General features: G+C 34.0%; 1 protein-coding gene across 6 annotated transcripts in view; it reads right to left on the bottom strand.

Moving 5' to 3' along the window:
• ANKHD1 (ankyrin repeat and KH domain containing 1) overlaps positions 1–20,190 on the bottom strand; it is a 137,176-nt gene extending 116,986 nt beyond the window's left edge. For 4 of the 6 annotated variants that reach the window (XM_051978546.1, XM_051978549.1, XM_051978547.1 and 1 more), the window contains exon 1: positions 19,728–20,120. In XM_051978546.1, the coding sequence (XP_051834506.1) occupies positions 19,728–20,105 (378 nt within the window). In that variant the 5' untranslated portion in view covers positions 20,106–20,120. Of the gene's footprint in view, positions 1–19,727 lie in introns of all 6 variants that reach the window. The other 2 variants (XM_051978551.1, XM_051978552.1) reach the window with 1 other exon arrangement.
• Positions 20,191–20,259: the final 69 nt, after the last annotated feature.

Genomic DNA, 20,259 nt, shown 5'->3' with positions numbered 1-20,259 from the left:
ATAATCAAAATTTTAGGGAAGTGGGAAGGAGATACTTAGATTTGAAAATAAAATTAAACTAAGAAATGATTTTTAAAATAAAATATTTCATTTTAAGTATATAATATGTGAATTATTATTTCATTATAATTTATTATAAATATACTTAAGGGTCAATCATAAAGTAAAATGATAAAAATACTGTTAAATTTAAGGAGTACTTATTAATTACCTATTATGTAGTACAAGACATTGAGGATATGAAGACAAAAACCAAACTTCTCATCCATAAAGCAGGTGGTCTGGTTCTAAACCAAAGTCCATGAATATTTTTATTTTAATGATTTGATAACTATTTCAATATTAGTTTCTTTTGTAAGCTTATAGTATTTTATTTCATGTATTCAAAAACATTATCCTCAGGAGTTAACAATATCCAAAGGAATTCATGATATGAAAAAAATTAAAATCCCTTCTTCCAAGGGAGTTTACTTTCTTTTGAAAAGTTTTTTTTTAAAATACACTTAAGGGGGGGGGGGGGGGGGGGGGAGGGAGGGGAAAAAACGAAACATAAGTGATTGCAAGGGATAATGCTGTGTAAAAATTATCCTGGCATGGATTCTGTCAATACAAAGTTGTTATTAAATAAAATTAAATTTTCAAAAAAAAAAATAAAATAAAATACACTTAAGTATAATACAAGGCAATTATTGCTCTTATTATTGCTCTTAAAAAAAAGAGAGAGAGAGGGAGAAGGCACTGTCAGAGAACAATCATCAAAGAAAGCTTCAAAAGAGGTAACATCTGAACTAAACCTTGAAAGAAAATTAGGATTCTGAGAGGCAAAAATGAAGAGTCAGTGATTTGAAACAAATCCTCAAGAAAGAGGATTAGCCTTATATAAAGGTTCAAAGGTAGAGTCTAGACTACTGAATTTAGAATATCTTAATTTGATGGGAACAAAAAAATGAAAGGAAATAGTGGGAAAAAAGAATGGAAGGTACAATGATGCCAAATTATGGAATGTCTTAAATGCCCTGTCTTTAAGATAATAACAATAGTAAACATTACAACTATCACATTAAAATAGCATCAACACCTTTTTAAGAAAGGCAATTATTATTACATGTAAATCAATCACACTAAGAAAACTCTTATTTTTCACACTGGCACCTCTTCTAGCTCCCCTGAATTTTCAAGAAACCAGTAAAATGAAATATGTTTACTGTTTGGGAAAAAATTAATGAGCCACTTTTGACAACTTATATTAAAATACTAACATATAAGTTAGTTTGTATATCAATAGAGTCAAATCAATCAAATTAAGTCATGTATAATTAGATTTTTTTACATCAGATAAATGTTGTATAAAAAAACACTGCAGATTTTTAGCAACATATGATGACATGTCATACAAATACAATGTCTATAAGGCCTTACATAAATATCTCATAACATTATCACTTAAAAGAATATAAGAGCTTCATGATGATAAACTTCAAACTGTTCAAAAGATACAGTTGCACATTACCATCCCTGGCCAAAAACTACATTCACAAATATTTAGTTAGATACAACTATATTGGTATGATATTTGTCAAAAACATGGAAATTTGTTTCAAATCACTAACTCATAGCATTGTAAAACAAGTCCCACAAGGCTTTGCTTTCTCTAAGCATGATTAGACTCAAGTGGGAAGATTCAAGTGGGGAAAAGTATATAAAGCCTACCAAAAACTGTCAGCTATCATAGACCAAGAGGCTAAGACATAAACTTATGGTAACTTTTTCTCACTATTATCTTTTTTTTTACACACATAAACACGCACACGCTTCAATCCAAATACCACCAACAAAAACAATCTGAGAATTGTTACATTTCACATTTCAAATGAACCATTTAAAAAGTTAACAGTTTCTGTGGAGACACTAAATCACAGAACTGAGCTTTATAAACTTGAAGAACTAGTCAGGTGGAACAATCTACTTAAATAAAAACTGTTTTAATAACAAGTCTTTTTTACTGAGAAATAGCAATAGAAGGTTCATCTAGTTCTCAGGATAACTTTCTAAATTCACAGAGACAAAATAACTAAAAGCTTCTTGCAAGCACTCAATTCATAATTCAATGGATCAATTGCTTGAGTCAGCTCAATTTGGATATTCTACCCAAAAGACTGCAAAAACCATTGTGTCCTTAGCTTTTATGATTCCCAGGTTTTCCTCAACATACTAAGGGCCATCCTACATCTCAGTATTACATGCTACCAAATGAACATACTATCTCTTATAATTCAATAGACTACCCATGAGATGATAAAATTGTTTGGCCACAGCAACCCTAAGAAACAAAGAAAAATATTAAATGGCCTTCAGATCTGTACATCCTTTCCAATTCTGCAATAACAATAGTAGAGCGACAGGAAATAGGTACAGGAGTGACAGGAATCACAATCTAAAACACTAATTTAAAACTGTAATAATTTAAAATAAAAACTTAGCAAATTTAGTCAGTAATTGATTGTTATCACTTATCAATTATGATAATTGTTATTATGTTAGTGATAATAACACTAACAGTCATACTTTAAGTGATAGGTGCTGATCAGAATGCTTAGATTTACAACCTTTTGTTGTACAACAAGACTGTTCTAGTCTTCTTACATTTTACTCCTCTCTATACTAACACTGTCAATATTCTCTTCTTGATACTCTCTTCTCTCTAAATTTCTTGACACTGATCTTTTCTGTTCTCTTCCAATCTAACTGCTCTTTCTCAGTTTCCTATACTAAATATTCATTTAGGTCACACCTTCTAATCCTGGGTGGCCCCCCAAAACTCTATTTTAGACTTTTTTCTCTTCTCCCTCTACTTTACTTGGTGATCTCATCAATTTCCATGAATTCAATTATCATTTCTATGCCAATGATTCTCAAATCTATTTATACCACTCCTAACTCCTCTACAAACCTCTTGTCTCACATCTCCAACTGTCTACCAGATATATAAAACTCACTACTCCATATGTAACTCAACATGTCCAAAACTTAACTTCTCAAAGCCCTTCATAACTTACACCCACTCTTCCCACCTTTCCAGTCTTATACACTACTCCTCAAATACTCTCAAGCAACACATATTCTTTGATCCTCATACAATCATTCAATCTCCTCTTCAGGGCATTTCCTCCAGCTGCCCTCATGAACAAATCTCTCCTCTCTTCATCTATACCTCCTCCTAGTTTCCCCCGCTTCAAGTCTCAGCTAGAATGCCATCTTATACATGAAGCCTTTCCTGACTCCTCCAAGGGCAACAGGAACCATCTTTTACCTTTCTTTGAATCCCCTGCACATACATAGCACAATGCCTGGCATATAGTATAGGCAACTGAAAAATGTTTATTAACTACTAGAAGTATGCTGATCTACTTGCTAGTCTTCATAAACAGCTGTGTATAGCTCCCATCTTCCTGCCTTTTCCTCATATTTAGATGCTATCTCCTTATTTCTGTCTCTTAGGAGCTCTGATTTCTTTTAAGACAGCTAAAATTCCATATTCTTGTTGGAAACCTTTGTCAGTTTCCCCTTAAAATATTATCCTTAAAGATTATCTCCCACTTGTTCCACATGTATTTTGTATACACCTAATTAATTACATGTCAATGCCCCCCACTTAAGTTTTCTGACGGTAGACTGGTTTTGCTTTTTCTCAAAATTCCCTTTACTTATTACAGGGCTAAACTGTAAGCAATGATAAATGCTTGATTGATTTAAATTGAACATAGATCATTTTTAGTGTTTTAAATATTTAAACTAATATTCTTATATTTCTCTAATCACTTGGTCATGTTATGGTTAGTCAAGTATAAAGCTATTATTTTCTAAATGGAAACTCTTCACAAGCTATCTTTCATAAAGCTCAAATGTATTTCACATATAAGTCCCCGAAGAAATGGAAATTAAGACCTTAAAAGGGAAAAAAAAAAGTTGATCTTATTCACCAGGTTTTGTCTATTTGTTTTGTAAATGCAAATGGTCTATTTGTAGTGAGCACTATCAAAACCTTGATGTGTAGGTAAAGAACTAGGAGACAGAAGACAGGTTCTAAAACCAGGTTATATATTCTAACTAGGCTCTGCAACTTTGAGCAAATTACTTTCCCTTGTTAGGTCTCAAATGCCTCATCAAAAAAAGTTGGACAACATGGTTTTTTTAATGTCTCTTATAGTCCTAAAATTCTGTAATTCTAAGTGAGAAGGACATTGGGAGAAAAAAGTTGATACCCCAAAGTTGATAGCACCAAAAGAAAAAAAAAAGCCCCACTTTGGCAAGCACCACAAAGCCTATATAAATCTGAAATATAAAAAAAGCCAACTGCATAAATGAAGTTCTACCCTTGCATCCTATCCTCGCTACCCCTTCCCAAGTGGTAACTGGAATAAACCTATCTTCTCATTATTAAAAAAAAAAAAAAATGTTTTTAATTGACTTGCAAAAGAGAAATAACTCCAATAGTTTCAGAAGAGCCACAAACACCAAAAACCATTAATCAAAACCAATAAAATAAGTAAGCGCTAGGTTCTCCTCTTCATGGCTACCCAAACTACTCACCCTCAATGACCCACATGTATAATTCTCTGCACCTGGTTAGCAAGTGTGTCTCTCATTAAAGCCCTATATAAACATATTATAGTGCCTGCTTTGCTCCTTTGATGCCAGTAGATGGAGTACATGTTCAATTTTATTCCCAAATGCTTCAATTTATCATGTTGATATGTTAGTGAACAAATATTGTTATATTGAGTGTATATGTATTAATTCTGAATAGTCATGCCAGAATCCTTATTAAGCTACTAAAGGCAGGGAAAATAATATATCTTATACCTATAATTTTGAGACAATCAAAGCCATAAAAAGATAACTGAAACCTGGTTATTTCTCATATTTCCTAAAAATGACTTTTAGAAAATTTCTTCCAATTTATTAAGATTAACTCATCTGTAGGATAACAGTTTAGAATGCTGCAGTGAAGTCAAAGGATCTGGGTTCAAATTTTAGTCCTGGCACTTATTTCAGAATTTAGACGTGGAGGATCTGCCTGAGTGCAGGTCCTAGATCTTCTACTTTTTACTACTGTGACCTTAGACAAGCCATTTGTTGTCCCACCCCACCCTGCTTATTATAAATATCTCATTTATAATAAAAGGGGATGAATGAACTAAAATGTTTTCATAAAATCTTCCATTTCTAAATCCTACCAACATAAAGCTAAAAGTAAAAAAAGTTAGCATAAATGTGCTAAATAAACTTTAACAGTGAATTTTGATTACAGTTTGCCAGAGAGATCATATACTTTTCTTGGATCTGATGCTGTGGAAAAACATTCAAGGTATTTACTATCCTCATTATACTAAATTTCAAAAAATTTCCTTAATGCAATTTAAGGAAAATGATTTATATATTATAATACAATCTGAAAATTCTGACAGATATTCTACAAGTGAACCTAATAACAGAAAAAATTAATCTGGAAGAGAAAACACCTACCAACAATGAATCACAAAGGGGTTTCGAGTAGAAAAAGTGTAACAAGCCCTGGTTTAGATGACAATTTTGACTTATTTGAAAGCCACCACCTATTCATCACTGAGATGCACTGAAATTTCAAAGACTGGACACAATTTCAAATCCAGAATAGAAGGGAAAAATTGTGAGCAGAAATTCAGCCTTAAAAAAAACAAAACAAAACAAAAAAACTTCCCATTCAGAAATCAAGCCACAAAAGGAACTAGCCTTTATTCATCTAATCTGACTATTTTCTTCTATATTTGTTCCACACCTTACTAGTTCCTGATAAATCCCTTCTCTCATGTGAAAAAGCATTTACAACTTTAAAAAGTGAAAAAAAATAGTATTTATATATTCAGAAAAGAATAGAGGCAGTTAGGGCTAGATGTTGAGATTTATAAGATGATATCATGTGTCAAGATGTATAAAGTTTCAAAAAACAAAATTTGACCTTTTAATTTCTGCCTCAAATTTCACAAAATATACAGGAAAAAAACTTTCCAAATTTTGTATCTGTAAAAAACAAAACAAAACACAAGTTTATACAATTTAATGTTGTGATAAAATGCTAACAGGTCTCTATTCATTTCAAGAATTAAAAAGTAATCTACTGAATATCTGAAAGTATATAAAGAGAACTTAATCATAAAAGCATGGTACAGTAGGAGTACTAAGAGAAAAGATAGTCCTAACTTCAATCCCAAATGTGACACTTTATACAACTACAGACAAGTTACTTAATCTCTGCTAGAGCCATAGTTTCCTCACATGTAAAATAATGTTTTACCTCAAAAGGCTGCAATGAGGTTAAAACAAAATAATGCTTTTATAAAAGTGCTTTTCAAATTTTAAAGAGTGTTATGTCAATTATTATATTATCTTTTACTTATAACATAGGACTTATACCTTAGAGAGTGAGGTGCTTGAAGACTTGCTTAACAGTGTTTGGCAAACAGCAAATACTGACTGAAAATAACTAGGCAATAATAAATATTTCAGGAGAGGAAGTACCGAGTGTTCATATAGGCCATCTGCAGAATTTCTTTCTCATGTGTAGGACCTTCAATCTCTTACTATTATCATGGACCCCAAAAGGATATATTTCTTATGAATTAACACTTGTTCTCAATCTAAATGTCATTAGACATCATCTGAAAATAGCCAGGTATGATAAATATGTGCTTCTGCTTACTTTTTGTTCCCATAGTTAAGTTACTGGGTTTAAAAAAAAAAAACAAACAAAAAAAACTACAGTGATGTGTAATTGAGCACCTGAGGGGGCCACTCCAGTTAAACAAACCTTTAAAGTGTGAACATAGAGAAAATATGATTTTTGAAGGACTGCATGTAAACTTGAGTGCTACATAATCCAACATTAGCTTTTTGGACTAAGTCAATACTAACTTCAGCTAAGGTATGCCATTTGGAGTAAAACAATTTTGATCCCATTCAGATGGACAAAACACTTCGTGATTAAGAGATTTTTTTATCTGCTTTCCCTAACCTAAAGAATAGCCCATGCAAGCTAATTTTTATAAAATAAATCTAGGTACCATATATTAACTACTGAAAACAGAGAGCTTCTTCTATTACTAAAGTATACTTTGTAACAGCTCTTATTTCTTGACCTGTGGTTATTTCATAACCATTCACTCAACAACCATTACCTCTCATATGCTAGGCACTGTGCTAGGTGCTAAGTATACAAAGATAGAAACAAAACTGTCCTAGCCATTCTAGTAGTTTACAGTCTATTCGAGAGAAACAGTTTCACAAGTAAATACAAAGTACACAATTAACAAATAAAAAGTAATTGGAAAGCAGCAAAGAAAGGGGAAGGGAATAGTTAAGATAAGGAAATTCTACACTAAGAGATGGCACTTCATTTTAGTCTCAAAGGGAACTAAGGATTAAAAGATCCAGAAATGAGGGAGAGTATTTAAGGTAATCCCAAAGAAGAGACACAGAAAAGAATGTGAGGGGATCCTGTGCCAAAAAATAAGAGGTGGGAGAGGGGAGGCAGCTAGGTGGGTAGCACAGTGGAGAGAGCAGCAGCACTGAAGTCAGGAGGACCTAAGTTCAAATCTAATCTCAGACACGTACCACTTCCTAGCTGTGTGACCCTGGGCAAGTCACTTATTGCCTCAGCAAAAATTAAAAAATAATTTTTAAATAAAAAAAATAATAGAGATGGGAGACAAGATATCATGTATAAACTAAAGTTTAGAATAGTTATGATGTTTAGCTTCACATGATATCAGTCTAGAAAGAGAAATGGGCCATGTTTAACCTATATTGAATTACTTGCTGTCCAGAGGAGGGGAGAGGGGGTAAAGGAGGGAGAAAAAGCTGGAACACATGGTTTTGCAAGGGTGAATGTTGAAAATTAACTTTGCATGTATTTTGAAAAATAAAAAAGTTATATTTTTTAAAAAAGAGAAGTGAGTACTAGATGATAAAAAGCTTCAAATGCCAAACACAGAAATTTATATTTCATCCTAGAGTCCCACAGGAAATTAATGAAACTTCTTGAGCAACATAGTGACCACTGGCAGACCTGATCTTCAGGAATATCAATTTAATATATATACAAAAAAGTGATTGTAGAGAGAAGGAAACACTGGAGCCAGGAAAACAAGGTTACTGACAAAGTCCAGACAAAAGGGCAAATGATGGCCCGAACTAAGATGGTGGCCATGTGAGTGAAAATAAAAGGGATGAGAATAATAATGGAAACAAGATTTAGCAAATAATCAGACTGGAGAGGGGAAGTATGAGACAAAGATTAGTATCAAAAGATAACTCAAAAGTTGTAAGTCTGGGTGACCAAAGAATAATGGTACCCTTCAAACAAATAGAGAAGAATTAAGAGGAGTAAATTTAGGAGGAAAGACATGATTTGTTTGGGAAATGTTGAGTTTAAGATGCCTCTGGAAAATCCAGATAGAAACATCTTATAGATGGCTTGATAATATGGAATTTGGGCTCAGGAGAGCTAAATGAATTAAAAAGCACTTATTGTGTACCAAGGACTGTGCTAGTATGGGGAGAGAATAGAGTGATAAAATGTGTAGATTGGGGAGTCATTTGCAGACAATAACTGATTCCACAAAAGGAAAGAAACAAGCATTTATTAAGTGGCTATTATGTGCTATGCTAGGCACTGAGCTAAGTATTGTATAAATATTATCTCATTTGATCCTCACAACAATCCTGGAAGATAGGCACCACTATTATCATTATTATTCCTATTTTCCTGCTGAGGAAATTGAGGGAAACAGAGTTTAAATGACTTTTTTCACATAGCTATTAAGGGTCTACTGCCTTATTTGAATTGAGGTCTTCCGGACTCGCCACCAAATCCCCAGGAGATGTTAAGACCAAAAAGAAAAAGAGTCCTGGAGTACACTTGCAAAGTCCTGAAGAAAACTAGCTGTCAAGGACGTGATTCAAGACACTTCCAATAGACTCGGATTGGAAAATACCATCTGCATCCAGAGAGAAAATTATGGAGACTGAATGTGGAGGAGGCATAGAATTTTCATCTCTTTTTTTCTTTGTCTTTTCTTTTTCATAAGTTTTCCCCTTTTTGGTCTGATTTTTCTTGTACAACATGACAAATATGGAAATATGTTTAAAAGGACTGTACATGTTTAACTTATATCAAGATTGTTTATTGTATTGGGGAGGGGAAAGCAAGGAAGGGAGAAAAATTTGGAATACCAAGTCTTACAAAAATAAATGTTGAAAAGTATCTTTACATGGATTTGGAAAAATAAAATACTATTGTGAAAAAATAAGCAAGCAAACAAAAGAAAAAAACTAGCTATTAAAATATTTTGGGTATCAAATACTAGATTAACAAAGCCATATAAGTTACTATTCTAAGTACTTAATTTTGAACTATGTAGTTGTCAGCTAATATTAAATCAATTCTCAATAAACATAACTATGGAACTAACATTTACTAGAGCAGCTTCTGTGGAATGTTAAGTGGTTTACTGGTCCAGTATAACACGAGATGCATCATGGAATAGTCAATGGAAAGAGTACTGGAAAAGTCAAAAGTCCTAGTTTATAGATTATCTAGTTGTGATATTAGTAAATTGCCCCTGAGAATTGAGCAATATCTCTAAAGTCCCTTCCTACCATGTGAATCTATGGTCCTTTTATTTTTTAAATTAATTTTAAATTTTATTTATTTTATTTAAAATTTATCTTTTAATTTATTGAATAAAACAAACATTCCCATAAACATGGTACAATTAAAAAGATAATTGCACAGGAAACTGCAAATCTACTATGTATAATTTGCTGTTCTTTTCAAATATACAACGAAATTATCATGTAAATATCTTTTTCCCTTTTTTCTCTCTCCATCTTAGCTACCATGAGACACAAATAGGTGTGTATATATGTATACATCCATACATATACACACATATACACATACATATGTAAAATTATTCTATATTTCTATTTATCAGCTTTTTCTCTGGATGGAGATATCATCTTTCCTATGTCCTTTATAGTTAACTCAGGTGTTTATATTGTTGTCAAAATAACTTATTAACTCAAAGATATTCTTAAAACACATTGTTGCTACTATATACAATATTTTCTTAGTTCTGCTCATTTCCTTCTTCATTATTTCAATCAAGTCTTTCCATTTTTTTCCTAAATTCATTGAGCTCATCATTTTTTATAGCATTCTGTCACAATCATATATCACAACTTGTTCATCCATTCTCCAACTAATGAGCATCACTGCAATTTCCAGTTGTTTGCCACCATAAAGAGAACTGTTCTACACATTTTAGAAAACACAGTATGTTTTTTTTTTTCTTTTTTCCCTAACCATTTTTGGAAATAGACCAAATTAGTGGCATTGCTGGTTTCAAAGAACATAGGGAGTTTGATAACTTTGGGGACATAATTCCAGAGTGCTCTCCAAAATGTATGGATCAGTTTACAACTTCTACCAACAATGAATTAGTTCTTTTATTAAAAAAAAAAAACCCTCCAATAATTTGTATGGGAAAGGAAGAATTATGGCCATTAGGACTAACTAATTAAGTCATACTATATAAAATGGACGTGTCATTTATTTAATCTGGATTTCAGAACTATTTTATCATATACTCAGATGCCAGGAAAACCCCAATTCATAACACCTGTATGTTAAAAAAAAAACAAACCAAAACAACAACCAAAAAAACTCCTATGTTTTAATGGCACCTTAAGTATTCCCGGTACCTTTCTCGAAGTTAACTTGTTTTTTAAAAACAAAATAGAACAAGACATTTTAATTTCTGGCCTGTATCTTAGGTACTTTCACAGCCTCCTAAATCTTACAAGGAATGTTTGGTTTTATGGTTAAAATGAGTGTCATATATCAAAGCGATTTGGAAAAAAGTAAGTTATTTTGGCCATTTTGAGCTTGTGATGCCTCTGGGCCACTTTTGAGTAGGGATGGCTTTAGAAATCAACAAGGGATTTAAAAAAATTAACAGAATCTATGGGATTTACCACAATTGGTTAATCATTTTCCTACTGTCTCTCAGAAGAGCTGTTAAGAGGCAGTTTTCAGATGAAGAAATCAAAGTTAGCTGTATCACAAAGCATATGAAAAATGTTCTATATCACTTCTGATAACAGAAATGCAGATTAAAAATACTCTGAGGTAATATTTCATATATCAATTAGATAGCTAATATGACAGAAAAGGAAAATAACAAATCTTGGAAGGGATGAAAAAAAATTAATGCACTGTTTATGGAGTTGTGAACTGATCTAACCAATCTGGAGAGCAATTTGGAACTATGTTCAAAGAGCTACAAAACTATGCATATATACACTTTGACCTAGCAATACCACTGATAGCTCTGTATCAGAGATTTTAAAAAGGGAGGGAGAGGGAATGATTCATCTGTACAAAAATATTTATAACACCTCTTTTTGTGATGGCTTAGAATTAGAAATTAAGGGGATGCCTATCTACTGGCTGAACAAGTTGAGATATATGATTGTAATGGAATCTTACTGTGCTCTAAGAAATGATAAACAGGCTTATTTTTTAAAAATCTGGAAAGACTTATTTGAACTATCATGATACAAAAGTAAAATGAGCAAAATCAGGGGAACATTGTACAAAGTAACAGGCAATATTGTATGCTGATTAATACAATAATTCAAGACAATTCCAAAGTACTAATGATGAAAAATGCTGTCTACCTCCAGAGAAATAGTTGATCTGAATGCAGGTCAAAGCTTATTATTTTTTACTTTTTTGTGATTCCCCCCCCCCCCATTGGATCTGTCTCTTCCTTCACAACATGACTCAATATAGTAAATATATTTTTTATGATTGCAAATGTATAACTTATAAACAAATTGCTTACTATCCTAGGAAGAAGATGAGAGGAAGAGAAAAAGAGAAAAAATTCGGAACTCAAATTTTTAAAAAATGAATGCTTTCACCAGGAAAGAGAGAGAGAGAGAGAGAGAGAGAGAGAGAGAGAGAGAGAGAGAGAGAATGAATGCTAAAAATTATGTTTACATGTAATTGGGAAAAAAATAAAGCATTTAAAAAATATTTAAAAGAACTGTTAGGTAATTGTTTCTGATATTCAGATCTTCCCTCTGAGAGTTTTAAAGGTCTAATTTCCAAAGATGAAGCATAATCAATTGTCAAGATATTTTCCTCCAAAACTAGATAAAATTTATAGTGGTAGGGTCATGTAGAGTAGTAGAATCAGAATAGTTAAATTTAAGCTTTGGTTCCAAGAAATACTAAGTGTAAAACCCTGAAGCAAATCCCTTAAATCAGAATGTTTATCTGTAAAATTAGTACAATCCTCAAACCAACTATTCTCAGAGGTCAGAGTGAGAACATTTTGGAAAGCTTATAGTGTACTATATCTTCAGTAATAAAAGTATATGTATTTATATGGCCTGTCTCAAAATGATAGCTCATATTTAGAATGCTTTTAAACTTTATAAAACTTTTTTTAAAGAAGTCATTCAAAAATATCATTGAATTATGCCATTCATTTCAAGGTCGTGGATAACTGCAAAATATGAAAATATGATAACCCACACTGATTCAATGAATCAATCAGCATTTATTGAATGTGTGTGGTATGTAGAGTATTGCACATTCCAAAGAGATGTGAAAATGAGAATATCTCACTTCTTTCTGGAGAGAAAAAAACTATAAATTTATTAACCAACATAATATGTGTACTGCAACCTTGAACATTTTGCCAATCTTCAGAATATTATTTTTTGTGTATAAATCATCCTTAAAAAACATTCTTTATAGTGCCAAAACCAAGCTATCCATATAAAGAAATATAATTATGTATATAGACAAAGACAACTTTTATTTTTCTCCTTAATAAGTGCATAAAAAGTGGGGCATAGCAGATATAAAATGGGGCTTGGAATCAAGAAGAACTAGATTCAAATCCTTCATCTTAAGATATTAATAGTTTTAAGACCTATGACAAGTCACTCAAAACTTTTGTATTTCTCAGTTTCCTCCTTTGTAAAATGTGGAAGTTTAAACTCTCTTCCAATTCTGAAGGCATATGGGGATGGGGGAGAGATAGACAAGACTAAGCAAGTCACTGACCTCTCAGTGCTCTAGGTCAAAGCTTCTTAAACTGTATTCTCAATATCATATGGGGTCTCATAACTGAATGTAGGAGTCATGAAATTATGATTTATAATCAGTAAATGTTTGATGTGTATACCTATTTTACATACCTAAATGTACAGTTAAGTAAAAATTTATCAGGCAAAAAGAAGTTGCAATTGGAAAAAGTTTAAAAAGCCCTGCTATAGGTAAATTCTCTTAATACTATTAATGTGGTGTAAAGAGAATTTTCTCAAGCTAGGAGTTTCTGTAGCAATGAAACCACATTCTAATTCCTATCTCTATTAAATACATATGCTAACTTGATACCCTTTTCTAATTATTCAATTTGAAGTATAATATAGGCCAATAGCTGCCTACTTGGGCAATCAAGGACACACTGACTTTTAAATCACTCCAAACTCTTCTCCCACGATCCCCCAAAGCAAAACACAAAAACATTTGGGTGCTTAAAGTCATTATCTTATGAGTCCATTCTCTGTATCTTTCTTAAATCCTACTACTATAGCTTATTAAAAAGTTGCCTTTCTACCCTGTATCTAAATGCCAATATAAATTTCAATTTCTCATAGATATTTTATCACCTCTTCTCCTTAGAATCTCACAGCTATTTACAACTAGTAATTTTTTCCATAAGGCGATTAATAAAGAATGCTAATTTCATTTTCTTCCTTTTCTTTTTAAAGCAATGTTTGTTGTTCAAGGAAAGGCAAGCCCCAAACCAACAATTTCTACATATTTTAAAAATATGGTCTGTTTTGTGTAACTTATTATTCTATAATTAATACAATTGTTTTCTGTCCTTCAAAAATGATACTTTACTATTTGAATCTAAATTTTATCATTCATCTTTCTAACTATCCACTTCATAGGGCGATTACGGAAAAAAACTATTATTTTCATCTTTCAAGAAATTAGAGACATTTTTAAATGGATGTTCAAAAGTCATCTGTCTTATTACTCTTAAATCATTCTCAAATAAAACTAAACAAACTATTTTCATAGATGTATTTATTTCATTCCTAAAATTTTACAGAAAGCACAAATCCATTGAAATATTTTTTAAAACTGTCTAAATCTTTTACTTCAAAAATTCATTTTGAAAATTCCAATCAAAAATTAAACTATTTAAAAACTCAACCTTTAGCCAAAAAAATCATTATTTATAAAGTTGTACCTTTATTCAGGGGAATGTTTCAGCATACAAACATCCCATTCCTGTATTTATAAAGTATTTTAAAATTTCTTCAAAACTTAGCCTAAAAGAATTTGTGCTTCATTTTAAAAATCCAAACTTACAAAATAAAATTACTTTTGTTAATTTAAGTTTGTGTTAAAAAAAAACTGTAGACAAATTTGATTAAGGTTTTTAAAAACAAGTATTTTTTCCCAATTGACTGCTGTTGATTACAAAAGTCTTCTTGCTAACATTAATGTTCAACCAAAAAAAAAAAGAAAATTAAATATTTTAATTTTACACTACATTTTTTTCAAAATTCCCTTTTAATTTCTCCATAATCTAAACAGTAAGGGTAAACTTTAAGATGCTATTAAAAGCAGTGACTTACCTTACTAGTCTATGTAGTCTGAATAAAGGTGGGATTTTCATGATAAAGATGACAGAAGCATTAATAAGGAAAGTAGCTTCTAGAAAGTATAAGATTCTAATCAATTCTCCAAAGATAGCTTTCCTCTCTGAGAGTAGCAATTCTGCTTTTCTCTTTATACAGTATCAATATCAAAATTGAAAGCCACCTCAGCTTCTTAAACTGTGGTTTGAAACCCCCCATATAGATTTAACAATGTGGAGGTTGCAAAATTATGATTTATCACCAGTAAAGGTTTGATTTGTCTACTTATTTAGTCACATAAAAATTTCTTGAGCAAAAAGGGATCACGAATGGAAAGTTTAAGAAGCCCTGATTTATGCTATACTCAAATAAGAGAATTCCTTTTATAATGAACCCTTCAGTTTCTGCCTTTAAAACTTGATGAAAGAAAACCATACTACCTTCCAAAGACAACTTATATTACATTATGGGACAGCTCTAATTTTATAATTTTTTCCCCCCTTAAATTGAGCCTAAATCCACCCATATGCTTATGTAAACAGATTAAAGACCTGTCTTATTTATACACATATATACATGCATTTATATACCTTTAGATTCCAGTAATAGTTTTCATGATGAGTTTCTAATAAAAATTTCAATTTTAATTTTATACCTAATTGATGAGCTCATACCCAACAAAAATGATAATATACATTTTTGATTTACAAACCAGCAAATAGCTTTCAGAATATGTATAGCTATAATATCTCTTAAAAAGGTGACACAAAGTAGGAATTAAACTTTACAGATGACAAATAAGAAAACAGGTTTAAAATTCCTAAGTTTGTAAAAGTCTTTTACTTTTCTTTTAACCTAATAAATATGACTACATTCAAGAATGAATCCATTGAATTTTTAAACATGAATTTTGAACAATCTCTAAATGACTGATAATTAAAAGAACTTTTCAACCTGACCTTCCACTCTAAACAATAGCTATCAATTAATTAAATGGGATACAATTCAAATTCTGACTTTTCTATTCAAGACTCTGAATAAAGAACACACTAACAATCTATTTTATTCCAAGATGTGCTTCACTTAACACATATGTTATGGATATTTGCTTCTATATTTAAGGCAATAAAAACCCAAAGATCCCATATGGAATTTCTAAACCTGGCATAATTACAGGTTTATTTTATTCAGTTCCATCATATAGGGGAAAGAACATTTGGGAGTGTAGCCAAAAGATCTGGTCTAGTATTGTGTTTCCCTGGACAAGTCATTTTATCTTTCTGAATAGCAATTCCCTTCCTCATCACTAAAAATGAAGATGATCTTTGTATTCTACTCATCAAGTAATTTTATATTTCTAAGTATCAGTTCCCTTTTCCATCACTAAAAATGAAGATAATATTTGTATTTACTACCTCACAAAATTTCTTAAAATGACCCAATGAAATACTGCAAAAGTGCCCAGGTTAAAAACATGAGCAATTCTTATTCTGCATAGTTCTTCAATCAAGCCTATTTCAAAAATTCTAGATTTCATAAACTATTTGGAGAAGAGGCAAAAAGTTATCTGACAAATGCAATATAAAATCTGTATTATACATTTTTTTATATCTACCCAATAAATATTTAGATTTTACATAAAAACTATGGGACTCAAACTATTAAATAAATTACACAGGATAAAAGTTTCAATCTTTCCCATGAAATAAAGAAAAAAAGTACTGAGCTTGTTACCTGATTAGCATAAACACGTGGTTATTCTTATTATTCACCTACCAGATTGTAATGGGTGCATAAAAGATTCTTGTCTTATTTAATTAAAGACACAGATCCTCTGGAGATTCCTCCTTTAACATGTCAGAAAATACAAATCCTTCCCTCCTACTGGGCAGGACACAAATGATGTGTGTTGGACATCTCTTTAACACTCACCTCAAATTGCAGCTTTACCACAAAGCCTATTCCTCTCAGTTGGATTACAACAACCTTTATTCATCAGGACATCACAAAACAGTCTGTTTTACTCTTCTCTATTAGGCTTATCAAGAATTAGTGTATATCATATTCTGTTTATGTGTCTCATCTTCTTGCTCAAGCTCCATGAGGGTAGAAGAGTATGTTTTAACTGAACTTAAAAAAAAAAAAATCAATTGCTCCAGCATTTGGAACAATTTCCTAAAGATACAATAGGTGCCTAATACCTCTGTTCAATTTAATGTATAGAAAAAAATTCAATCTTAAAACTGTGGACCTATCTTAACATAAGCACCAAAATCCTTAGGTACAGGGAATATGTAAGTAATTAGGTCCTTTAGCCTGAGAAAAAGAATGAAGACCGTACCACCACTGTTCCATGGAAGTCAGGAAGTTTCCCAAAATAAAATTTAAGCCTTGAAATGCATTAAAGATTCTAGAAAAATCCCTAAACCATTTCTCCTAAAGAACTAAGGACAAAGGGTTTTGATATTATTCTAGAATAACTCTTACCCGGAATAGGATAAAAATGATTATCTATATGTGGCCCACAAATAACATTTTTTCTATTTCATATAGATCTGTATTAGGGTAAGGGTATTTGCAGAATGTACTCTATTTTAAAAAGAGGGTGTTCTGAAAAATTCTGCCACTATCAATAGAGCACAAAATAAGGATACTTCAAAGACTAAATTTTAGAGATATTTCAACTAAACACATGCTGTTGAAAATTTTCCCTTCAAATTCTATCCAAATAACATTAAAAGTTATACTATACTTGCATATCACTTTACAATTTTACAAAATATATCATTTGATCCTCACAACAACCCTGTGAGGTAGGTGGGATAGATTAAGTTTTAGTATCCTATTTTACCAATATGTCAGATTGGTCACTTGCCTAGTGTCACATAACTAATAAAATGATAAGTCATGAAAGTGAAACCTTAGCCAAAAACTGCCTCTAATGGGATCTCTCTCACTATAATTCCAGAATATGATTAGAAATACTGACTTAAATAAAATAAACAGGTGTTTTTATTTCTTTTGTTACCTACAATATGAAAGTCAAGAGAAGTTTTCTCCCATGACAATTGACTATGTTCAAATTTACAGGAAAAAAAAAAAATCAAAGAATCAGTTCAGAAAACAGAACTCCCTCCCCCCTCCCCCCCCTTCACTTTCTCTTCCCCTACGTCTCTGCTGTTTCTGTGTTTCTCCCTCCCTTTTCCTTGTCTCTCCCCCTGGACACCCACCCCCCACTTCCAAGTACTAAATATGCATCCTAACACTTTCAATTAAAAGGGTAGAGGTTTTTAGCTCCGGGAATTATCTATAAGCCTAAGGCAGTAAGTACACTAGACACTCCCCACAACCTAACTTCGGCTAAACCAAGCCTACTTAAATATTATCTGCCCCACCTTGATTTCACACATTCATTAAACATTTGTTGTTAAGTACCTACAAAGAGCAAGACAGATATCAAAGGAGGTACACAATTAAGACACATTTCCTTAATCCTGGAATCAAAATCTCAGCCTCGACTTCCTCCCCAATTTCAAAAGCCAGAGAAAGCAAATTACCTGAGTAAGTAAAATTATCCTGGTGCAGTTCTGAATAGGGACTGTACCTATGATTTTACTGTTAAAAGGAACTCCAGGATGAAATCAAGTCCCTCTACAAATGTGCACTCACAGGTACCTCCTCTGTAATTTATAGTTTTAGAGTTTCGTAGACTACTGTAGGAAGCTAAATGTCTCATATGAAGAGTCACTCAGCAAATGTGTTTCAGAGGCTTAATTTGAACTCAGGTCGGCTAGCCTCCAAAGCCAGTTCCCTTATCTATTATCTTAGATATTATCTATTATCTTTTTATCCTATTCTGGAAGACCCCTTAATTAGCACAGCATAAAAGGGACAGAGTTCTCTGTAGCCCATGAGCAATGTTTCTCTTTACAGGACGTGTACATAAAAGCATGGGGATATACATAAAAAAGTTATACATGTATATACATACATATGTATGCCAAAAAAAGAAAGAGATGGAATGGCTGACTGCATGTTATGACCTTAGGAATAAATTAAGAATGGCACCATGGGCAATCTCGTGTGCTAAAGAATCATGAGAAGGAAAGAACTCTTTGAACCCGTTCTCCCTAGGGTCCAAGGAAAAACGGTATCTGAGTCTCATCCTACGGCAGAAAATATTCCTATAACAAGGATTTGAAAGACTAATTCTCTTTATGCTAAAAAGGTGCCCTAAGGTGCCAGATGTTCCTCAGGCTTCTAAAGACCATGGGAACTATCATCCCAAAGCGGAACAATGCACCAAAACAACTTTTCATCTCAATCTTCATAGTGGATTCTCAACAGGACAGGAAATATTTTTCAGCGCACATTCTGATGTTCTTTAGAATGCCTACTTCCCATATATACCAAGACGACACATTAACTAAAAAGCCTCTTAAATCCAAAGGCAAGAGTACTCATATGGCGAGCATCCAGCTCAAGTTTGGGAAGGCGGGGAAAAGGGTCTTAATCCTTCTCCCCGCCGAAAAATAAAAAGTGGTGCAGGTGCTCGGCGACAGTCCCCGATTCTACTCAGTCCCAAGGACAGGGACACTGAGCGACGCCCGCTCCCCCTTCAAGCCCGAAGGTGGGTGGGGGAGGGGCCATTACGAACCCCCTCGCTCCCCTGAGGGGCCGGAAGACGAAAGGCCTCAGACTGTCTCCTCTTTCCCGGTGTTCAGAGGACGTAGGGAAGCTCGGGGAGCCAGTCCTCCCGAGCCCCAAGCTGTAAGATGGGGCCGAGTGCGCAGTAGGCCCCGCGCCGCCGCCATGGGCCCCACCGGCTGTCAGGAGACAGCTTAGCCGAGAAGAAGGCAAAGGGAACTGACTCCACCACTCGACCGAGGGGGAGCAGCACCCCCAGGTATGGTGGGGAGGGATCCGGGAGGCGGAGAGAGGAGACGTACCTCCGAAACCTCATCTTCATCACTGCCGGAGCCACCACCACCGCCGCCGCCGCCGCCGCCGCTGCCGCCACCCCCGGTCCGGAGCACGGCGGCTGCCAGCTTGAAATCCAGCGCCGCGTCCCCTCCGCCCGCGCCGCCACCTCCACCGCCACTACTGCCACCGCCACCGCTGCCGCCGCCACCGCCACTACCACTGCCACCCGGTGCGGGCCCGGCCTCCCCGAAGAGCCGCACGGTACGGAGCCCCAGCCCGACCCCTCCCGGCGGAGGTGGCTCCGAGGCCCCGGCCGGGGCCGAGCGCGGAGTCACAGAGTCCAGGTCCTCCTCGAAGGAGCCACTACCGCCTCCGCCGCTCCCGCCGCCGCCGTCTGTCAGCATAGTTCGCACGCGGAGCCGGAGCCGCAGCCGAGTAGCCCGCGGCCGCCGCCGCCGCCGCTGGTCCCCGGAGCGAGAGGAACTGCAGGAGGAAGAAGCTTCTCCTTCCCCCAGTCCCAGCAGCGCCACTAACTTCCCACAGCCTAACCTGCTGCCT

This window comes from Antechinus flavipes, chromosome 2, assembly GCF_016432865.1.
Source record: "Antechinus flavipes isolate AdamAnt ecotype Samford, QLD, Australia chromosome 2, AdamAnt_v2, whole genome shotgun sequence".
NCBI classification, from domain to species: domain Eukaryota; kingdom Metazoa; phylum Chordata; class Mammalia; order Dasyuromorphia; family Dasyuridae; genus Antechinus; species Antechinus flavipes.
This window is presented reverse-complemented; position numbering and strand designations above follow the sequence as displayed.